Source organism: Podarcis muralis, chromosome 10, assembly GCF_964188315.1.
Source record: "Podarcis muralis chromosome 10, rPodMur119.hap1.1, whole genome shotgun sequence".
In the NCBI taxonomy this organism is placed as follows: domain Eukaryota; kingdom Metazoa; phylum Chordata; class Lepidosauria; order Squamata; family Lacertidae; genus Podarcis; species Podarcis muralis.
The window spans coordinates 60,158,156-60,177,254 of NC_135664.1; the positions used below are offsets into that span (position 1 = coordinate 60,158,156).

Here is a 19,099-nt window from a genome sequence, read left to right on the forward strand (position 1 = left end):
TTAGCTAATGGCTGGTAATTTTGGATAATATTGTTACTCCTAACAAAAGTAATAGTGGGCACTTATAGTTCTATAGAAATATTTTTAAAAATATTACTAGAAGTTTTGCAGTGGGGACGTTGAACCCTGCAGCAATTCACACTGGAAACTGTTTCTCAGCTACAAACCACCCAAGTCTTGCACAAAACATTATTTGCTCCTGAATCTGCTGGCTCAGGACCCTTGTTGAACGAGAAGCAGCGCTTTATGTGCTGCAAGGCGTCTGTTGCATTCTCGGCTGCTGTGACCCAAGAAGTTCTCATGCACAATTAGCTTCTCAGATCAGGTGAGGTATCTCGTGCTGTGCTTTGCAATGGATGAAGCACCCAGCAGCTGGCAGGCATTTTGCTCTTCAAAAACAAGTTGCTACAATCATGAGAGTTAAATATTTTACTTACAGTGCCCGGGGAAGCGGTTCCAAACCCCAGTATGGGGATTTTGTTCCCATCATTCATTGTAATGCCACGGTCTTTGCTAAGTGCCATTTCCTGCTTCTGTGCTTGTTCAGTTCTTGGTTCCAGGCTGAAACTGATCAACACTCTTGTGTCAAAAGGCAAAACTCGAGTGAGAAAAATGAAGTTCGTGTTTCCAATGAAATGTCTTCTGTTAGCACAAAGGGAGGGGAGTGTCTAAGCAAATGCCCTGAAGAAATGAGAGAGAAGGACGTGGACACTTCCTAACCTATGCCCAAATTTTTATCAGTAATTTTCAGCAGAATGTCCTTTGGTACACTAGCAGCTTGCATTGTTGTCTTCTCAGAATTGCTTTTACAGAATAGATAATAGCTTTCTTCTTGTTCTTCTTGTTCTCCTTCCTGTTCTTCTTGTTCTCCTTTGCATTCCAATAAAGGAAAGCAGAGGGGTGAGCGGACTTAAGCATTTGCGTGTTGAGGTCCCCAGGGCCACCCCAATAACTCACACATCACACAGAATTTTTGTTTAAGATTTTTTGGCATAATTTTGGCCACAACTTTATTAAAATACAAATTTGTGAGTGGTTACTTAGGCATTGGTTGCGACTATCCGCCCCCACCATGGGGGACAGACTGACATTCCGCACGATGCAAAAGTAAGAAAAGGGGAATACACTTGGGGGTAGCGTTGGAGCAGGGAACCTGCCCTCAGCCCTCCTCAAATGCAACCAGGAGCTCATTGCTATGGCCCGAGCCCCCTTGACAGGGTGGACAAGCAATAGTTAGCCCCTGATTCCTTTAACGGAATCCCTTGCAGCAGCAGCATTAGAGGGGCAGGCACAGCCAATCCATGCCCCTCAACCAACTAAACCATAAACCAATGCCTAACCGCGAACCTTACAAGTTGTGACGATTTGCTACGCAGTAGGCAAAAACCAAATGGCCCCAGCCAATCAGCCAGATGGACAAAATTCCTACCGGGCCCCTGCCCCAAAGCAGACGACCCCATGACAGGCATAGCAAGGTCAAAGCAAACAACCCTATTCTAGGGAGGGAGGGACGGGCAATCCGATGCACGGGCGAAAAGAGGAAACCCTAGCCTCGTGCAAGAAGTTTTAGCATTTCTGGCTGTCAATCAACAAATGGCAACATTAACTTCTTCCCAGCAACAAGGGAAGCCCCAATCGCATCAGTGGACAACAATCAATTATCCCTCCCCCAACTTTGGAGTGTCCTGGCGGCCCCCACCGCAACACGTGCTCTCCATGAAGGAGAACACGCTTTGTCCTATGCAGCGTTCAGGCACCCTTAAAAAACTGTTGTATCTTGATAGCCAAAAAAAGCAAAGGAATAAAAATATTATGTTTAAAACAAAAATTACATATATTATTGCTAATGATTTATATTTTAATTTATTACAATCTTTTAGCCAGCATATTGCCCTTTCTATGTTACATAATGCCTGTGAAATATGCACCTCAATAATGATAATTGTTCCTAAAAGAAATAAAATTCAAACTCACCTTTCCTCAATGTTATGTTAAAATGTATGCACAATTTGAAATAAAGCAGCAAATGAGAATTGCAGTTTAATAATTTATAATTAATGTATATCATGGCTAAACTCTTCTTCATGGATCACTGCCTTGTTGTGGTGAAGGGGCTTGAATAACTCAGAGAAGCTATGAGCTATGCCATGCAGGGCTACCCAAGACCAACAGGTCATAGTGGAAAGTTTTGACAAAATGTGATCCACCTGGAGCAGGAACTGGCAAGCCACTCCAGTATCCCTGCCAAGAAAACTCCATGGACAAAGACAACAGGCATATAAAAGATATGACGCTGGAAGATGAGCCCCTCAGGTCAGAAGGTGTCCAACATGCTACTGAGGAAGAGCGCAGGACAAGTACAAGTAAATTCAGAGAAAAACGATGACAAACCTTTGACAAACACAGACAGCATCTTAAAAAGCAGAGACATCACCTTGCCGACAAAGGTCTGTATAGTCAAAGCTAGGGTTTGTCATGGCGCAGGGGGGAAGGGGGAGGAGCTCCTGGGACCGTTGGCCCCGCCCCTTTCTCTCAGGCGCGGAGCTCGTCGAGGCGGGAGCGGGAGCGGGAGCTCGTCAGGGGCAGGCGGCGCGGGCCGGCGGATAAGAGCCTGAAGCTGAATTGTTGGTTGCTTAAAGCGACTGAGGTAGGTGGTGCTAGAACACTTGCTGTATGGAATCTTGCTCTGTAATATGGGGGAAGAGGAAGGACTGCATCAGACACAATTATTGGACACAATGTTTGTACGTGGACTGAAGAGGAAATGTCTTGATGGAGAGGAAGATATTGAAGGAACTTTAGCTGGTTTTAAAGCCATTCCTTCATATAACCTGCAGCGCCAGTCACTACTAGACATGTCTTTGGTTAAACTTGAGCTCTGCCACATGCTTGTTGAACCTAATCTGTATCGTTCAGTACTTATAGCCAATACAGTACGGCAGATTCAAGAGGAAATGACCCAAGACGGAACTTGGCAGATGATAAATGCAGAGTACAGGACCAACCTCTCTTGATCGGCTGGTTTCAACAGATATTCTCTGTCGGTCTTCGAAAGAGCAAGCTGAAGAAAAGCTTGTTCAAGGTTATAGTGGCTTCTCAAAAGACTTTGAAGACGCACAGTCAGAAGAGAGTTCAGAAATCTTAAGACCTGCTCCACTACAAGCTCCCAGAAACCTGCAGAGTAATGTGTGGGACATGGAGAGCCCTCCAGAAAATAGAGGAAACTTCCACAAGTCATTGGATCAAATATTTGAAACCTTAGAAACAAAAACTCCTGACTCGGTTGAAGATCTCTTTGCAGAAGTCGACAGTTCCTATTACAATCTAGACACAGTATTAACGGGAATGATGGGCAGTACAAAAATGGGACACTGCGATGTACTTGAAACTTTTCCTCAAGCAGCCACAAATTCTAACTCTAACTGTAAATCTGACCTTAATGAGCTTGATCATTTTGTGGAGATTCTTGTTGAATCTTGAGACAAAGAGTGAAGGAGACATCCTTTAAAGAAGCCAGATCCCGAGTAGTGAAACTTCCAAATAGTTTATCTTCTCAAAGCTGCACATGATCTTCCAAAAAAAAGCAAAAAGCAAAGCACTTCATTTTGCAAAGTTGCGTTAATGTATAAAGTTAACCTGCAATTCGTAGTGTTTGAACTTTACATATTTTCAGCAGCCACAATTCAGGGAGGTATTCTAGGCACATCAACCAGTTGCCAGCCTACTGATTTTGAAACCTTGTGACACCCCTATGCCATGCCACAAACTGCATTAGGAACTTCCTAGGGTTTCAGTCGGGGCTTCTCATGTCAAAAGACTCCTGGGTGCACAAGGTTAGTCACGCCATTTCTCTGTCCTGAACCCATACATTCCCCAGGCTGCCTCCTTGGGGTCCAACACCAGATCCTTCTAGTATTTAGAAGGAGCTTAAAATGGTGTAGCAAGATTCCTCCTCCCTTGAGCATCTCATCCTCCCCTGTAAGGTGCAAGTGCAAGATAGATTCCAGCCCTCAGCATGCAAAAGGTGGGCTGTAAGGCCTTTGCTTAAGTTGAAGCCCATATTTTATCGAGGCTGGGAACCTTCCACCAATCCTTTGCATTTGCTTTTGCTGGTTTAATCATATGACTTTAGTGGGACTACTTTTGAAGTAATTGGCCCGAGGACCAAAGGTTTGGTGTACCCTTCCCACTCCTTTATCACAAGTAAATACTTCACAGACTTCTCTACATTTATTTGCCGTATAAGCTCTTGGAAGAGCCAAAAAAGCAGCGGTGCCCATTATCCTAGCTAGCTTTCTCTGTCATTCTTTCTTTTCTGTTTTTAAATAGTTAATAGTTTTGAAAAAAATGTTTATCAGTATTCAGAACCTTTCAGCTATTTTCTGAAGATATATTTTTGCTATAAATCTTCTGCCAACTGCTTATTTAAAACCTGAAATATTTGCAGTTGTATTTTTTTAAATCACTTTGAAAAAGGGATTTTTTCCCCATACCGTGGGCCTCTCTCCACAGCTCAGCAGAAGTTTGTAAATATCTGACTTCTTAAGGTAGGAGCAGTTGACAGCATTCAGTCTTGGGAATACTATGAAAAGCAGCTTTCTCCAATCTGGTGCTCCCCAGACATTTTTTACTTGCAGGCGTTTTAGATTTTAACTGCCAGTAGCCCCAGCCAACACAACCATGTTGGCTGGGGCTAATGGAAGCTGCAGTCCTAAACGTCTGGAGGGCACCAAGTTGAAGAAGGTTGGAGTAAGGAGTTAAGTTTTGACATGTGAACATCAGAGGAGGAGCATTCATCAGGCTGCAGGAGCTCTTGATGCCTAAGTTCAAGCCATGTTTTTGTTACCTTCAAGCATAAATTATGTGGGTTTTATTTATAAGTATTTATATGTTTGTGTCATCAAGTGAATTACGGTATTTGGCTGAAGTTTACCATCCTACTTCTCTGTGTTTGGGGGGGAAACACCCCCTTCACCTTGCACTAATTACTACAAGACTGTTACAGAGGCCTTTCAAGAGTGTTCTCCGAACTTAACTTGCTCCACTCATGCCAAGTGTGAATATGCGTTCAGCTGAGTCGTGATTAACAGATGTTACCATAGCAGGTTAACATTGAAGAAAAAGATGAAATTGTTTGAGTGCGTATGAATTGTCTTAACTCCTAGAAGCGGTTTCCAGTGAGAGGGTGTGTTATATGTGATAACCTTTGCAATACAATTGCCCAACGTTTGCCTTGGTAAACTGGTAATACAGGAAACAATACTGCGTTGTGGGAAAATAGAAAGCGCTGTGAGTACTTTGATTATTTTGAAAAAAAGTTTCATTTAACAGTTAAAGGAGTACCGTATATCTGCCACCTGACAAAGCAATTTTAGCTACCTTGCATCTGTTTGCATAGATCAATGGAAATGTTGCTTTTAAAAACTCATTTTGATTTCTGCAGCTGTGACACTGTATGCAAAAGACACATGTCAAAATGTTGGACGCCTTATCTCCCAGCAAAGAGTTGTAGTATCTTTGCAATGGGAATTACCATAGCCCTCAAAGCCAATATGGCTGCGCACCATGCACAACCCGAACAACTCTTTCAAAGCATAAAGATCCTTGTCATTGTGTATGTATAGCTAAATGTCTTTGTCTTAGTTTAGGTTGCAATTTGAAACCACTTTGCATAAGTAGCCCCTCCTGAGGTTAATGGGGCTGCTTTCAAGGAAGTGGTTTCATGATTGCGGCCTTAATAATTTAAGTGCTTTTGAAGCACCTGATTTGAAAACAGCAGTGTATGTTTTCCAGACCTGGCAGGTAGATGCCTATTTCTGTAACTCAGTTTTTGTGCCAGATCATGCAGTTTGTAAGGGGAAACTTTCTAATGCATTTGAAAGTGATTAATGTCTTTTTATATTAAAGTTGAATATGAAGTTTCCCCAGTACAGGTTACAGACGCTTCAGGTTACAGACGCTTCAGGTTACAGACTCCGCTAACCTAGAAATAGTACCTTGGGTTAAGAACTTTGCTTCAGGATGAGAACAGAAATCATGCAGCAGTGGCATGGTGGCAGCGGGAGGCCCCATTAGATAAAGTGGTGCTTCAGGTTAAGAACAGTTTCAGTTAAGAACAGACCTCTGGAACAAATTAAGTTCTTAACCAGAGGTACCACTGTAGTGATGTATGGAAGTGAGAGCTGGACCATATAGAAGGCTGATTGCCGAAGAAGTGATGCTTTTGAATTATGGTGCTGGAGGAGACATTTGAGAGTCCCATGGACTGCAAGAAGATCAACCCTATCCATTCTTAAGGAAATCAGCCCTGAGTGCTCACTGGAAGGACAGATCCTGAAAGCTGAGGCTCTAATACTATAAGAAATGCAGCAGCTTCATAAGGTAAGAAAAGAGCATGATGGAAGGGTGGATGGGAAGTCAACAGACATGAGAGATTTGTTTTGATGGTTGTTTAAAAGAATTTGTAAAATTTGAAAAGTTAATTTAAAAATATTATTAAAAAACAACTCATTTACCTTTCCACTGTAGAAAACGTCTTCCCTTTTAACTGTTCCATCTGCAAATCTTCTCACAAATGGATCGCCCAACTTGTTCCTCAGCCTTGTACTCATAGGCGCCATCAATATGGCGGAAGCTGACTTCTATTGCTATCTTTGTAGCCTCCTCAGACTTAGTTCTTTTAGCTTGCCAGCTGAAAAAGGTAAAAAGCTGGTTAAAGTCTCTGCTTCAGTGGTGTACTCTGTATGAAAGAGTACCTGTAACTAACATTTGAGTTCCAGTTACCTCCTGAGAGGATGCCTGGGTCCTCTGGTGGGCTCCCTCTCATGTAGGTGAAGTGGTTGTGGCTGGCAATGGCAACAGTGCTCCAGTCAAGGCTACTTGGTGGAGAGCTGCCATTTTAATTCTCTACAATGCCCCCCCTTCAGTAGTATCACTTCTAGTTGCATTGTGGGAAATAAAAATGGTAGCTCCCAGACCCAGCTATCCACTGAAATTAGGTTACCACATACTGATTTCGGGCCTGTGATGATTTATTTGGCAGTCTGATGGATTATATATCCCATCCTTCCCTACCTGTGTTGATTTAGGAAGACGGCTCAGTTTTTTTCTATCTCCTTGCCTTTTGCTATCTTTTAACCTCTGCAATAATTAAAGGATTCCAAACCAGCAATTCATCAAATTGTCAGTTATTTTGGATAAAAGGTGTGTGTTGAGGCATATGCTGTTTGCAGAATGCTTAAAAAAAATCAAAATCAAAATGTTTCTGAAATAGGAGTGATATCCAAGAAGGAATTGAGAGAATAGCAAAAGGAAGGAAGGATGTCTAGCTCCCCTCATCTGCCTGTATATTTTTATGTAAGATGGACCCCAACCTCATTTTATATGTTAATGGAATAGACATATGAATTGGAAAAGGAAATTTTCCTTCTAAAAGAAGTGGTAGCTTCAGTGGCGTAGCGTGGGTTGTCAGCACCCGGGGCAAGGCAAGTAACTTGCGCCCCCTAACCCGTGGATTTGTGCCCCCTAACCTGTGGATTTGCCCTAACCCCAGATGTTGCGCCCGGTGCGCCCGGCCCCCCCTGCACCCCCCACGCTATGCCACTGGGTAGCTTTTACTTGGCAAATTTATTGTTCCTTTGCTATCTCTAAACAGTGTCTGAGCTCTGCTACTACCTGCCCCTCGGTCACAGTGTCAGGCATTTTGCTATTCAAAAACATATTGCTACAATTATGAGATTCAAGCGTTTTACTTACAGGATCCGAAGAATAGGTTCCAAATCCCAGTACAGTACAGGGATTTTGTTGCCATCATTCATTGTAATGCCATGGTCTCTGCTGACTGCCATTTTTGTTTCTGTGCCCATTCAGTACTTGACTCAAGACTGAAATTTTACCACATTCTTCTGCTGAAAGCAGACACTTGAGTGAGAAAAATGAACAGAGTGTGCATTTTTAAGGAAACATCTTCCTTGGACATGATGAAAGGGAAGCGTCTAAGCCAGTGTTCTGTTGAAGCTACAAAGAAGGGCAGGGACACTCCCTATCTTGCTCCAGACTTTGGATTAATGTGATTCCAACAAAGAGTTGCAGTGCTTACAAATGGCACATGTTAACTATACCAAAGTTTCGAAATTTTCACCACAGTGCCCTCCGAAACACCAATAGCTTTGATTGGTGATTTCCCTTTTGTTTGTGATACAGTGGTACCTCAGGTTACATACGCTTCAGGTTACATACGCTTCAGGTTACAGACTCCGCTAACCCAGAAATAGTGCTTCAGGTTAAGAACTTTGCTTCAAGATGAGAACAGAAATCGTGCTCCGGCGGCGCATCAGCAGCAGGAGGCCCCATTAGCTAAAGTGGTGCTTCAGGTTAAGAACAGTTTCAGGTCCTTAAATGTACCTTTTATAAGAAACCAGAGGCTTTTCTCCTGGGCATGGTCGGCCAATTGGTGTCAAGGAAGGATAGGACATTTTTTATGTATGCTACCACAGCAGCAAGGATTCTTTTAGCAAAGTATTGGAAGACACAAGAACTACCCACGCTGGAAGAGTGGCAGACGAAGGTGATTGACTATATGGGACTGGCGGAGATGACTGGCAGAATCCGTGATCAAGGAAAAGAGACGGTGGAAGAAGATTGGAAGAAATTTAAAGTATATCTTAAGAACTGTTGTAAAATTAATGAGTGCTAAAATGTCAAGGGAAAAGGAAAAAACAGAATTACAGCTGCAATTGATTAAGTAAGAGAAGAAGGGAAAAAAAGAAAATGAGTAATCAGTTAATTGATGCGAGGGGTTGCTGAAGAAATTCTAAAACAGGGATGCAGAAAAGGGGAGGCATGGGGAAGTCGGGGAAGTAGGGTTTATGAAAAAGAGGTTTTGAAATTATACGTTTTTATATGTATTGTTTGTTTTTGTATTGTGTATTGTTTTGTCTTTAATCTATGTTGAAAAACCAATAAAAATTTATTAAAAAAAACAACAGTTTCAGGTTAAGTACAGACCTCCGGAACGAATTAAGTACTTAACCCGAGGTACCACTGTACAATAGATTAGCATAGAAGAAATTAAGGAATGCGGAAAATAATGCAGCAGAGGCTGTGTACTTTCTTTTCTTTAATGAGGTTACGACTTCATGCTAGAGGTTTAAATGGTAATGCTTTTTTGCAAAATTGAATGCATTTCTACATAAAATCTATGGGTTGCCTGTCAGTTGTCTGAAGACGATTAAAGCTCAATCTGTTTAAAATTCAATAGAAAACTTGAGTGAGAAGAATGAAGTTCCTGTTTCCAATAAAATGTCTTCTGTTGCCCTGAAGAAATGAGAAAGAAGGGTGGGGAAACCTATGGTCAAATTTTTACCAGTAATTTTCAGCAGAATATCCTTTGATGCCCCACAGTTTACATTGTTGACTTAGTAGTATCGCTTTCAGAGGATAAATAATACCTGTCTGACAACAACAACAACAACAACAGCATTCCAATAAAGGAATGCAGAGGCCTATTGCAATCTTTGATCAAGAAACATCACCTCTTTGTTAGATTAGTATATGTTAAACATAGGAAAAGCAAGCCTAAAAGCTATGCAGACCTTTTCTTCAGGCTGTAGTATTGAAATGAAAACACACATGCTCAGAAACAAAATAATAAATGAAATATGTGGAGGCATTTTTTAACCCAACGAAGCTGGGTGTTCTGAGTGGAACATGGCGCCGTGTGCACAACGCTCAGCCTGAATGCAGATTAAAAGGAAGAGTGTCCACAGCCTCAGCCTTTACTGGAAGGTTCAGGTTACGCAAAGCAGGGGCTGAGTGGGAGACAGCAAGTAGCAACAAATGATTTCAGCAAGGACATTTTGAATCCTGTCACAGATTAGAGAAGGATAGAATGCATACATATAACATGGTCAGAAGTCATTTCAGGTCGAGCTGGCAGACAATCGAAACCCAGTTCTCTTTCCTCCTCACAGCCAGCAGAGGACTCAGAGCCAGCCATGGTCATTCCTGCCCATCCCTTCCTCAGAAGTGGAAGCAGCAAATTTGTAACTTAGAAGTTTCCCCTCATGTCCTGCTTCCCACAGGCATCTGGTTGGCCACTGTGAGAACAAGTTGCTGGACTAGATGGGCCACTGGCCTGATTCAGCAGGCTCTTCTTATTTTCTGAAGTTATTTCAAATCATCTTGCTTCTTTTTATGAATGTTAATCCTCCCCCCTTGTGCTATTTTCAATATACGAATCACCCCCCTTCAAACTGCTATTTGACACATTAGGGAGAACTAGGGATGGAGGAGGAGTTCAATTTTTTCCACATTTTAATGACAAACTACACAGCTTACACTTCTTGAACCAATATGCAAATCGAAATGCAGTTATCCAAAAGAAAGTGGCAATTCTCTGAATTTTGTGATGCTGTTGTTCAGTTACAGAATACATGCTTTAGTTTAGCCAAAAGTGCAAAGAAAACTGTGGATGGTAGGAGAAATTTGCAATGATGAATTTTCAAGAGATTTTCAAAATTCCCAAACTGATGTGGAGATGTGAGGAACTGAAGTGTGGAAAATGAGATGCTGGGTTGCTGGGAGGAATTGATACTGACAGATTTGCCCACCCCTAGTTAGAACAATGTTTTCCATGCAAAAGGACCCAGGTTCAGAAGGGGATAAATTGGAGATGGGGGACGGGTCCTTATTCCACATCTGGTGGATAATATTGTGGGTGACCAGCAAATCTGAAACAAAAGAAAAGAGAGTCAACACTCAGGGGCTGGAAGATGCAGAAGGAATAAAAATATATCTGTTGCCAGCCATTACTTCATGAGACCATTTCACACAGTGCCCACCCTGCTGAATATCTGGGAGGCTGAAATTCAAAATGCACCCCCTCCAACAATGCATGGGGCTTTCGTACAAAGTCTCCACAGTAATTCCTTCTATAATTTCACCTTATTCTCTATGAAGAGAAGAGATGGATACCAGATCTTGTCTTCCTTTTGCTCTCGCAGTGTGAATTCTTGCGTGAACCACTTTTATGTATTTATATGCTTACTATATGAATGTGACTTACATTTCCGCTTTTAAAAAGCTCATGCTTTTGTGAAGACCATCAATGGATTTCATATCCTCCTCAGAGAGCTGGAAAGTAAATGCCTGTCAGGGGGAGAAAATAAAATGCTGAGGTGGTTTTTACTCATGCCTTCTTTTTGAACCTCAGAGCTGTGCACTGTTTTCCAGCAACAGAGAAACGAAAGCGAACTTTGCTACCACCTTCCAAAGTTTAATTCCTTCATTCAACAACTTCAGTCCAGATGTCCTCCCACTGAGGGAATTTTATATGCATAGTAATGTAGGTTTGCAATAGAACAGGAGTGGGAAAACTGTGGCCCCCCAAATGTGGATGGACTCCAACTCCCCATCAGTCTCAGCCATCATGTCCAATGGTCAGGGATGAGGGAGGTCATACTCCAGCGAATGTAGTTCACTACTTCTTCTTGCAGTTCGTAGCTAAACTACTGAACTTGCTTCCATGAGAGACAGTGACAGCCACCAACTTGGATGGCTTTAAACATTAGACAAATTCATGGTGGATAAGAATACCAATGGAAGCTAGTCATGATGGCTGCCCTCTGACTTCACGGTCTGAGGCAGTGATTATAATAATAAATAATAATTTATGATGATTCTTCTGAATACCCACTGCTGGAAACTCCTCCAACTTCTTGAGTTCCCAAACCAAGATGTGCATCTTCGCTCCTGTACTCCTGCATGTGTCATGTGGCCCGTGAGATCACAGTGTCCAAATGACCTGCTTTTTCGGTATTGTTTTTAAATGGATTAATATTGTTATGTACTGAAGTTCTCACCCTGGGCCAGCAGGGGGATACTGTAGATAGTTTTCACTCAGGTCCACGTCAGTTATTTTAGGCGGGAAACCCTGGGTTGTTGTTGCTACAATGTTGACAGCCGGCTGCCTATAAAAGCAGGCCGGCTGAGCTGTTTGCTGTTCAGTTTCTGTTCCAGCTTACAAAATAAAGAGCTGCTTTGGAGAAATCGCTGTGTCATCTGCCATGTCTACCCACTATTCAACAAATATATACTGCTTTACCTGGGCATTTTCCTCAATTCGCTTTCTGGTGTAGGTCTTCACCAGGACCACCAGGCCACGCTGCAGTTGGTAGCGAATAGCCACGAGAGCTGGGGTTTTGTTGTACTTCTTGGCGATCGCAACTAACAGAGGGTCTTCAAGCAGCACAGGAGTGTTTTGATCTATCCTGCCAGAAAGCAACATGGAGAGAAGGTGTGTTTCTGATGTCCAGAATATAAAAATCTCACTCTAAAATTAATACAGTATTGGCCTAGTCCATGCAAAATACACTAAATATTTTGTATTTAAAGCTTGGTTAGTGGATTTGAACTAATATAAGTTTTTAGTATCGTGCTCTATCCCCTCCACCAATAAATCGCAAAATCATACATTGCACATGGATTATTCTGTAGGCAAAATGGTAGCATCGGTGCACAAAAGGGAGGTTTTTCTTTGCTTAAGTACAGTCAGTATTGGGGAGGGGGACAACTAAGGCAGGAAAGAAAGGCCCAAAGAATCCTGTGTGCCTGCTGGAGAGCTGATGTTCGAATGAAATGGAGGATCCTGGAGGAATGAACAGCTCATTGTCTTGAAGGAGAACTCAATATTTGTTGCTGGCCCCACTTGTCAAAAATAAGTGGCTTCCAATATAGATAAAAACAATACAATTTAAAATTCTGAGACACACGAAACAAGCTATGTAAAAAGAGAAATACTATAATTGTTTACAGTAAATGTAAGCCTGGATACAGGGTCCTTTAATCTCTGTCATTCTACTGTTTAAAGCAACATTAAACATAATAGAAATATGATTTAAAAACAGCACAAAATTTCAGAAGCAGAAATTATTAAATAGCTTCCTGCCCGCAAGATTTAAAAACATACGTTTGGGAGAAGTCAAGCATTTATATATATAAAAAAACCACTTCAGCAATGGGAAGGTTTCTGAGAATGTCTAAAATGGGAGGGGAAGAGCTTTGTACATCTCTCTGTGGAATGATTTCCCCAATTGTGGGGCCACTACAGAAAAGGTCCTGGTGCTGGTATTCACCACGATGCTCTTTATTAATTGTGGGGCCCAGAATGCAAACTAAAGAGCTGGTGTAGATGCTGGGGAATAGTGGGCCTAGGTGGTACCTGAGCTGGTCCCCAAACGTTTTGGCTTCATCTCTTACCATTTTGGGTCTCTTTGGGATCCCAGGACACTATATCCTTCCAGGGCGATATTGTTTGACTTGCAGAAGGCCAGCATCTTGCTTTGGTTCCGATAAGGATGGCATTCAACCTGCGGATTCAAAATCCCCCAACACAACCCAAAAGTGAGAATTCAGATGAAACAAAGAATACCGTGAAATAAAGGAAAGACAGAAAAGCAGACCCATGCTATTATTTCTTGAAATATCCCAGTGTTACTTTTCTTAAAGTGTGTGTTATTTTCTGATCTATCAGAATCTTTAGATGACCATTCTTGCATTGGTGGTTTCCATTGCCACGCTCCTCATCCGTGAAATATGTGTTAGTTGAAGATGGGGGACAGGGCTTATTCCCCCACAATCTCGTGTCACTCCAGCCCTGTTGAGTCATTATACCCAAAGAAGAAATATCCTGGGCACACTGTCCTGCCTGCAGTGTCTCTATTTCTGCCCACTTAATCTCTGAATTTTCTACGTTGAGCAGAAAGGTCTGATGGAGGATTTGCCTGGCTTTCCATCAAGCTGAGCAGATGCCTCTATATCAGGCTTCCTCAACCTTGGCCCTTCAGATGTTTTGAGACTACAATTCCCATCATCCCTGACCACTGGTCCTGCTACCTAGGGATCATGGGAGTTGTAGGCCAAAAACATCCGGAAGGGCCAGAGTTTGAGGAAGCCTGCTCTATATCATCTTTATCAGGCTCTCAAAAAACTTTGGTCTCATTGGTTGCATGATATACACCAGTGCCCAAGTGAATCAGGGCTGCTTGGGTGCAACAGCTTTGCCCAGATGCCTAACTCAAAAGCCCTTCGTTCCCCAATTGAGAACTTCCAGAGTCCCCACAAGAGGCTGTGTGGGCCCTGACTGCTTGCAGACCTCCTTCTACCTGAGATGCCTTTTTCAAACATTATGGACTTCTCCATATTTTCTTCTGTCTGAGGATTAAGAGGTCTTAATTAAATGAGAACCCATTACTGGTTCCTGGAATTTAGGGAAGTCCACCCCACAACTGTGACTTGGTCTGCAACCTTATAACCTTAAGCAAGTTTTTTCAGGGAATTGCTGTATTCATCTAAACAAAGGTCCTCTCACAAAAGAGCTTAAATAAAGAAGCTTTCAAACATGCTTGGAGCAAACCCCTTAAAAAAGCAATCACACTTGACCTGGTTTATCACTGGCTTGTATTTCAATCCTGGCTTGTTCAGGATCATTTCCAGCTGCTTACGGGTGAAGTTGGACACTCCGATGGACCTCACCAAGCCGGCATCTTTGCACGCCTCCATTGCCTGGCAAAGAAAGCACAACATGTTTGTTGAGTGGTGTTTGTTGAATAGCTGGGACCACACTCCCCCCCCCCCCCAGATTAAGATTGGAGGCTTATAGTTCACCAGCTCTCATAGGAGCCACTGTGTGAGTCATTGTTCTGGACATGCCTCCTCTGGTGCAAGGCTACTGTGCTCTGTATCTGAATGACTCAAGGGCTGGATTTCCTTATCCCAGGCACCTACCTCCCATGTCTGACGAAGATCTACGTTGTCAAAAATAATTTTTTTGTCTTCTCCCATGGGAAGTAAATCTGGTCCAGGCTGGAAAAGAAGGAGGCGGAGGGAATAAGTGCACTTCAGGCTTAGAAGTTCTCTTATCTCTGTAACACTATCTAATACTAATGGACAGTGATAAAAAAGGGAGTTCACCTTGCAGAGGTTGATACCACAGTACAGGGATCTGTGGTAAACTCAAATCACAAGCACAGGTCTGTCTCCCCACCTCTCCAACCCATTTTTTTTCTTCCCTTGCTCCCTCGCCAAGTCCTGCTCTGCACATGATTTCTTCCGTATGATGCCTATGTGGTTAATGTAATCATTATATGCAAAGGTTTTCTTTAACTGGCATGTTTCTCCCCCAAAATCTGGGATCGATCATTCTTTGGGATATTCCCAGGGGAACTGAAGGAGGCAGTGGTGTGCCCGCTCTTAAATAAAACATCATTAGATCCCTTAGATCTATCCAATTACTGCCCGGTTTCGAATCTTCCATTCCTGGGTAAGGTGATTGAGAGAGCAGTTGCTGAACAGCTTGGCAGGTTTCTGGATGAAACTTCGGCTCTGGATCCATTCCAGTCCAGCTTTTGCGCTGGTCATGGGACCGAGACGGCTCTGGTTGCCCTAACAGATGATCTCCGCAGGCAGCTGGATCGAGGCGGGTTGGGGCTGCTGATCCTTCTAGACCTGTCAGCAGCCTTCGACATGGTCGATTACGAACTCCTGGACCACCGCCTTGCCGACGTGGGGATCCAGGGCACAGTCCTTCAATGGCTGCGCTCGTTTCTCTCTGGTCGGGGATAGAGGGTGGCGCTTGGGGGGGAATTGTCATCGCGCCACTCCTTGGTGTGTGGAGTGCCTCAGGGTGCGATTCTCTCCCCGATGCTTTTTAACATCTTTATGCGCCCCCTCGCCTAGCTTGTCCAGAGTTTTGGGCTGGGTTGCCATCAGTATGCCGATGACACCCAACTCTATCTGTTGATGGATGGCCATCCTGACTCGGCCCCAGACACACTGACCAGATGTCTGGAAGCTGTGGCTGGATGGTTACGTGGGAGCTGGTTGAAGTTAAATCCTTCGAAGACAGAGGTCCTCTGGCTGGGACGGGACGGTATGGGATTGAGGGGGCAACTCCCATCTCTTGCGGGGGTGCAATTAGTGCCATCACCGTCCGTTAAGAGTTTGGGTGTAATCTTCAATACCTCCCTCTTTATGGAGGCGCAGATTACAGCTATAACAAAGGCGGCATTTTTCCATCTCCGCCAAGCTAAGCAGTTGGCTCCTTATCTCTCTCACCCTGACCTAGCCATTGTGATCGATGCGATGGTCACCTCCAGACTGGATTATTGTAACTCGCTCTACGTGGGGCTGCCCTTGAGACTGACCCAGAAACTCCAACGGGTGCAGAATGCCGCGGCGAGACTCCTTATGGGGTCTTTGCTGCGAGATCACATTGATCCAGTACTATACCAGCTGCACTGGCTCCCGGTGAAGTACAGGATCAGATTTAAGGTGCTGGTTTCAACCTTTAAAGCCCATATGGCTTAGGACCCTCGTACCTACAGGACCGACTCTCCTGGTATGTCCCACAGAGGAACTTATGGTCTGCAAATAAAAACATCCTGAAGGTCCCAGGCCACAGAAAGGTTAGGCTGGCCTCAAATAGAGCCAGGGCCTTCTCGGCTGCGGCTCCAATCTGGTGGAATGCTCTGTCACAAGAGACTAGGGCCCTGCGGGACCTGACATCCTTCCGCAGGGCCTGCAAGACAGAGCTGTTCCACCAGGCCTTTGGTCAGGGCGCAGCCTGACCCCCTCCTCTGGCAAACTGCACAGAATTTTTGTTTAATGGTTGCCATCTATTTGATTTTAATTAATTCTTATAATGAAATGTTTTTAGAATGTTGGATTATTTGATTGTTGTTAGCCGCCCTGAGCCCGGCTTTGGCTGGGGAGGGCGGGATATAAATAAATTTTATTATTATTATTATTATTATTATTAGATTAAGATATGTTCTAGCAGAGAATTGTCAGCATCTCTAGGAAATGACGATTTCCAATGTTCCTTCAGGGAATCAAATATTTTTAGTAGGCTCCCCCCCCAATTCAAATATTGTACTCAATACTTGCATTATGACATCAATAATTATTTACCTTCATAGAATACGGATTGTGAATTATGAACAGATCCATGTAGTCAAACTGGAGTTTCTTCAGCGATTCTTCTAAGCATTTTCGAACCAGCTCAGGGTGGTGGAAGGTACTCCAAAGCTGTCAAAAATATAAAGATATTTATATTTTCACACAGCCATAGAGTTTTTGGGTCTTGGGACAAATTAGCTGTAGCAGATGACTGTTCTGGTGTGCACAGTGTTAAGGACACACTCAAATATTGTTCTGAAGAGTATTTTGAATTGCTGTGGTGAGGTAAAGCAATTTTTAAACCATTATTGATTATAAATAATATTTTTACTATTTATTTATTAAATTTCTATATTTAAGCCAAAGGCCTCATTAAAGGTGAACATTTTCTCCTGGCGCCTAGAGGTGTATAATGAACCTCCTTGCAGAGAGCATTCGCCCAACAGGGAGCCATGCAGAAAAGGCCCCGTTCTCGTTTTGCCGCCCTCTGAGCCTCACATGGAGGAGGCATACAAAGAAGAGCCTCAGAGGATGAACACAGACTCTGGGTAGGTTTATATAGGGAGGGGCATTTTCCTCTGATTTTGTTAAATAATGTCTGTGAAATTGCATCATGATGCAGGCACTATATTCTAACCTTGAAAATAAAAAATAAAAAATACCAAACTCACTTTTCCAGTGTAGAAAATATCTTCCCTTTTTACTGTTCCATCTGAAATCTTTGCATGAACGGCCCGCCCAACTTCCTCCTCAGTCTGGTATACATATGCGCCATCTATATGACGGAAGCCGACTTCTATTGCTATCTTTGTAGCCTCCTCACACTTACTTTTTGGAACCTGCCAGTTGAAAAGGTGAAAAAGTTAGTCAAGGTCCCTGCTTCAGTGGAGAAATTTATATCCAAGTAACACTGAGTGTCGGTGGACATTTTCAAACTAGACCTGAATCCCAGCGCCTCAGCTAGGCTGGGTCTAGACACATTAAATAAAAAGAAAGAAAAAACCTGTAGAAAAAGTGATTTATATGTATTGTATGTGCAATGTAACATTGTGCCACCGAATGGCATGCAGGATTTAAAACGAGCAATCAATTAACTTGTCAGTTATTTTGGTTCAAACAGTGGAACACTGTTGAGACATACAGTTTGTAGAACGCTCTTTTTTAAAAATAGTTTAAGTGTTTGTGAAATAGATAAGATATCCAAGAAGGCACTGAGAAAGTCTCTTCGTCAGCATGTATCTCTTTGTATAAAATAGATTCTTCCCTCGCTTTATATGTGAATGGAGTAGACATATGAATTGGAAACATAGAAAAAGGAAAATTCCTTTGAAAAACTGAGTGGTAGCTTTTATTTGGTAAATTCATGATATTCCTAGAAATTAATTTAATTATAAAACAAGAATTGACACCGATACTTTCATTTGTGTTGCTGGTGATATGGACAAAATGAAGATGGTTTGGATAAAGAATTGATTCTATATTTATTGTTAGTGTCCAAAATAGTTAGCTAATGGCTGGTAATTTTGGATAATATTGTTACTCCCAACAAAACTAACAGAGGGCACTTACACTTTTAAAATATCACTAGACATTATGCACTGGGGACTTTGAATCCTGCAGCAATTCACACTGGAAACTGTTTCTCAGCTACAAACCACCCAAGTCTTGCACAAAACATTATTTGCTCCTGATTCTGCTGGCTCAGGACCCTTGTTGAATGAGAAGCAGTGCTTTATGTGCTGCAAGGCATCTGTTGCATTCTCGGCTGCTGTGACCCAAGAAGTTCTCATGCACAATTGGCTTCTCAGATCAGGTGAGGTATCGCATGCGGTGCTTTGCAATGTATGAAGCACCCAGAAGCTGGCAGGCATTTTGCTCTTCAAAAACAAGTTACAACAATCTGAGAGTTAAATGTGTTACTTACAGTGTCCGGAGTATATGTTCCAAAACCCAATACGGGGATTTTGTTCCCATCATTCATTGTAATGCCACGGTCTTTGCTAAGTGCCATTTTCTGCTTCTGTGCTTGTTCAGTTCTTGGCTGCAGGCTGAAACTGATCAACACTCTTATGGCGAAAGGAAAAACTCGAGTGAGAAAAAGGAAGTTCGTGTTTCCAATAAAATGTCTTCAGTTGGCATGATA

At 42.7% G+C, this 19,099-nt stretch overlaps 2 protein-coding genes across 6 annotated transcripts in view; one reads left to right on the forward strand and one right to left on the reverse strand.

Moving 5' to 3' along the window:
* LOC114590236 (aldo-keto reductase family 1 member C3-like) overlaps positions 1-19,099 on the reverse strand; it is a 40,503-nt gene that overhangs the window by 9,781 nt on the left and 11,623 nt on the right. Inside the window, exons 1-9 of one of the 5 annotated variants that reach the window (XM_028745689.2) lie at positions 18,881-19,074; positions 17,628-17,795; positions 16,969-17,085; positions 14,785-14,862; positions 14,440-14,562; positions 13,258-13,367; positions 12,104-12,269; positions 11,066-11,148; positions 10,297-10,730 (exon numbers count right to left, since the gene is read on the reverse strand). The exons of 1 other annotated variant lie outside the window; for it this stretch is intronic. In XM_028745689.2, the coding sequence (XP_028601522.2) occupies positions 10,688-10,730; positions 11,066-11,148; positions 12,104-12,269; positions 13,258-13,367; positions 14,440-14,562; positions 14,785-14,862; positions 16,969-17,085; positions 17,628-17,795; positions 18,881-18,967 (975 nt within the window). In that variant the 5' untranslated portion in view covers positions 18,968-19,074 and the 3' untranslated portion in view covers positions 10,297-10,687. 3 more of the 5 variants (XM_077935227.1, XM_077935226.1, XM_077935229.1) reach the window with 3 other exon arrangements.
* Positions 2,549-5,920, forward strand: LOC144329011 (cell division cycle-associated protein 4-like). The gene is given in 2 exon segments (XM_077935232.1): positions 2,549-2,983; positions 2,985-5,920. Coding segments are annotated over 2 exon segments (786 nt in total). The 5' UTR covers positions 2,549-2,693; the 3' UTR covers positions 3,481-5,920.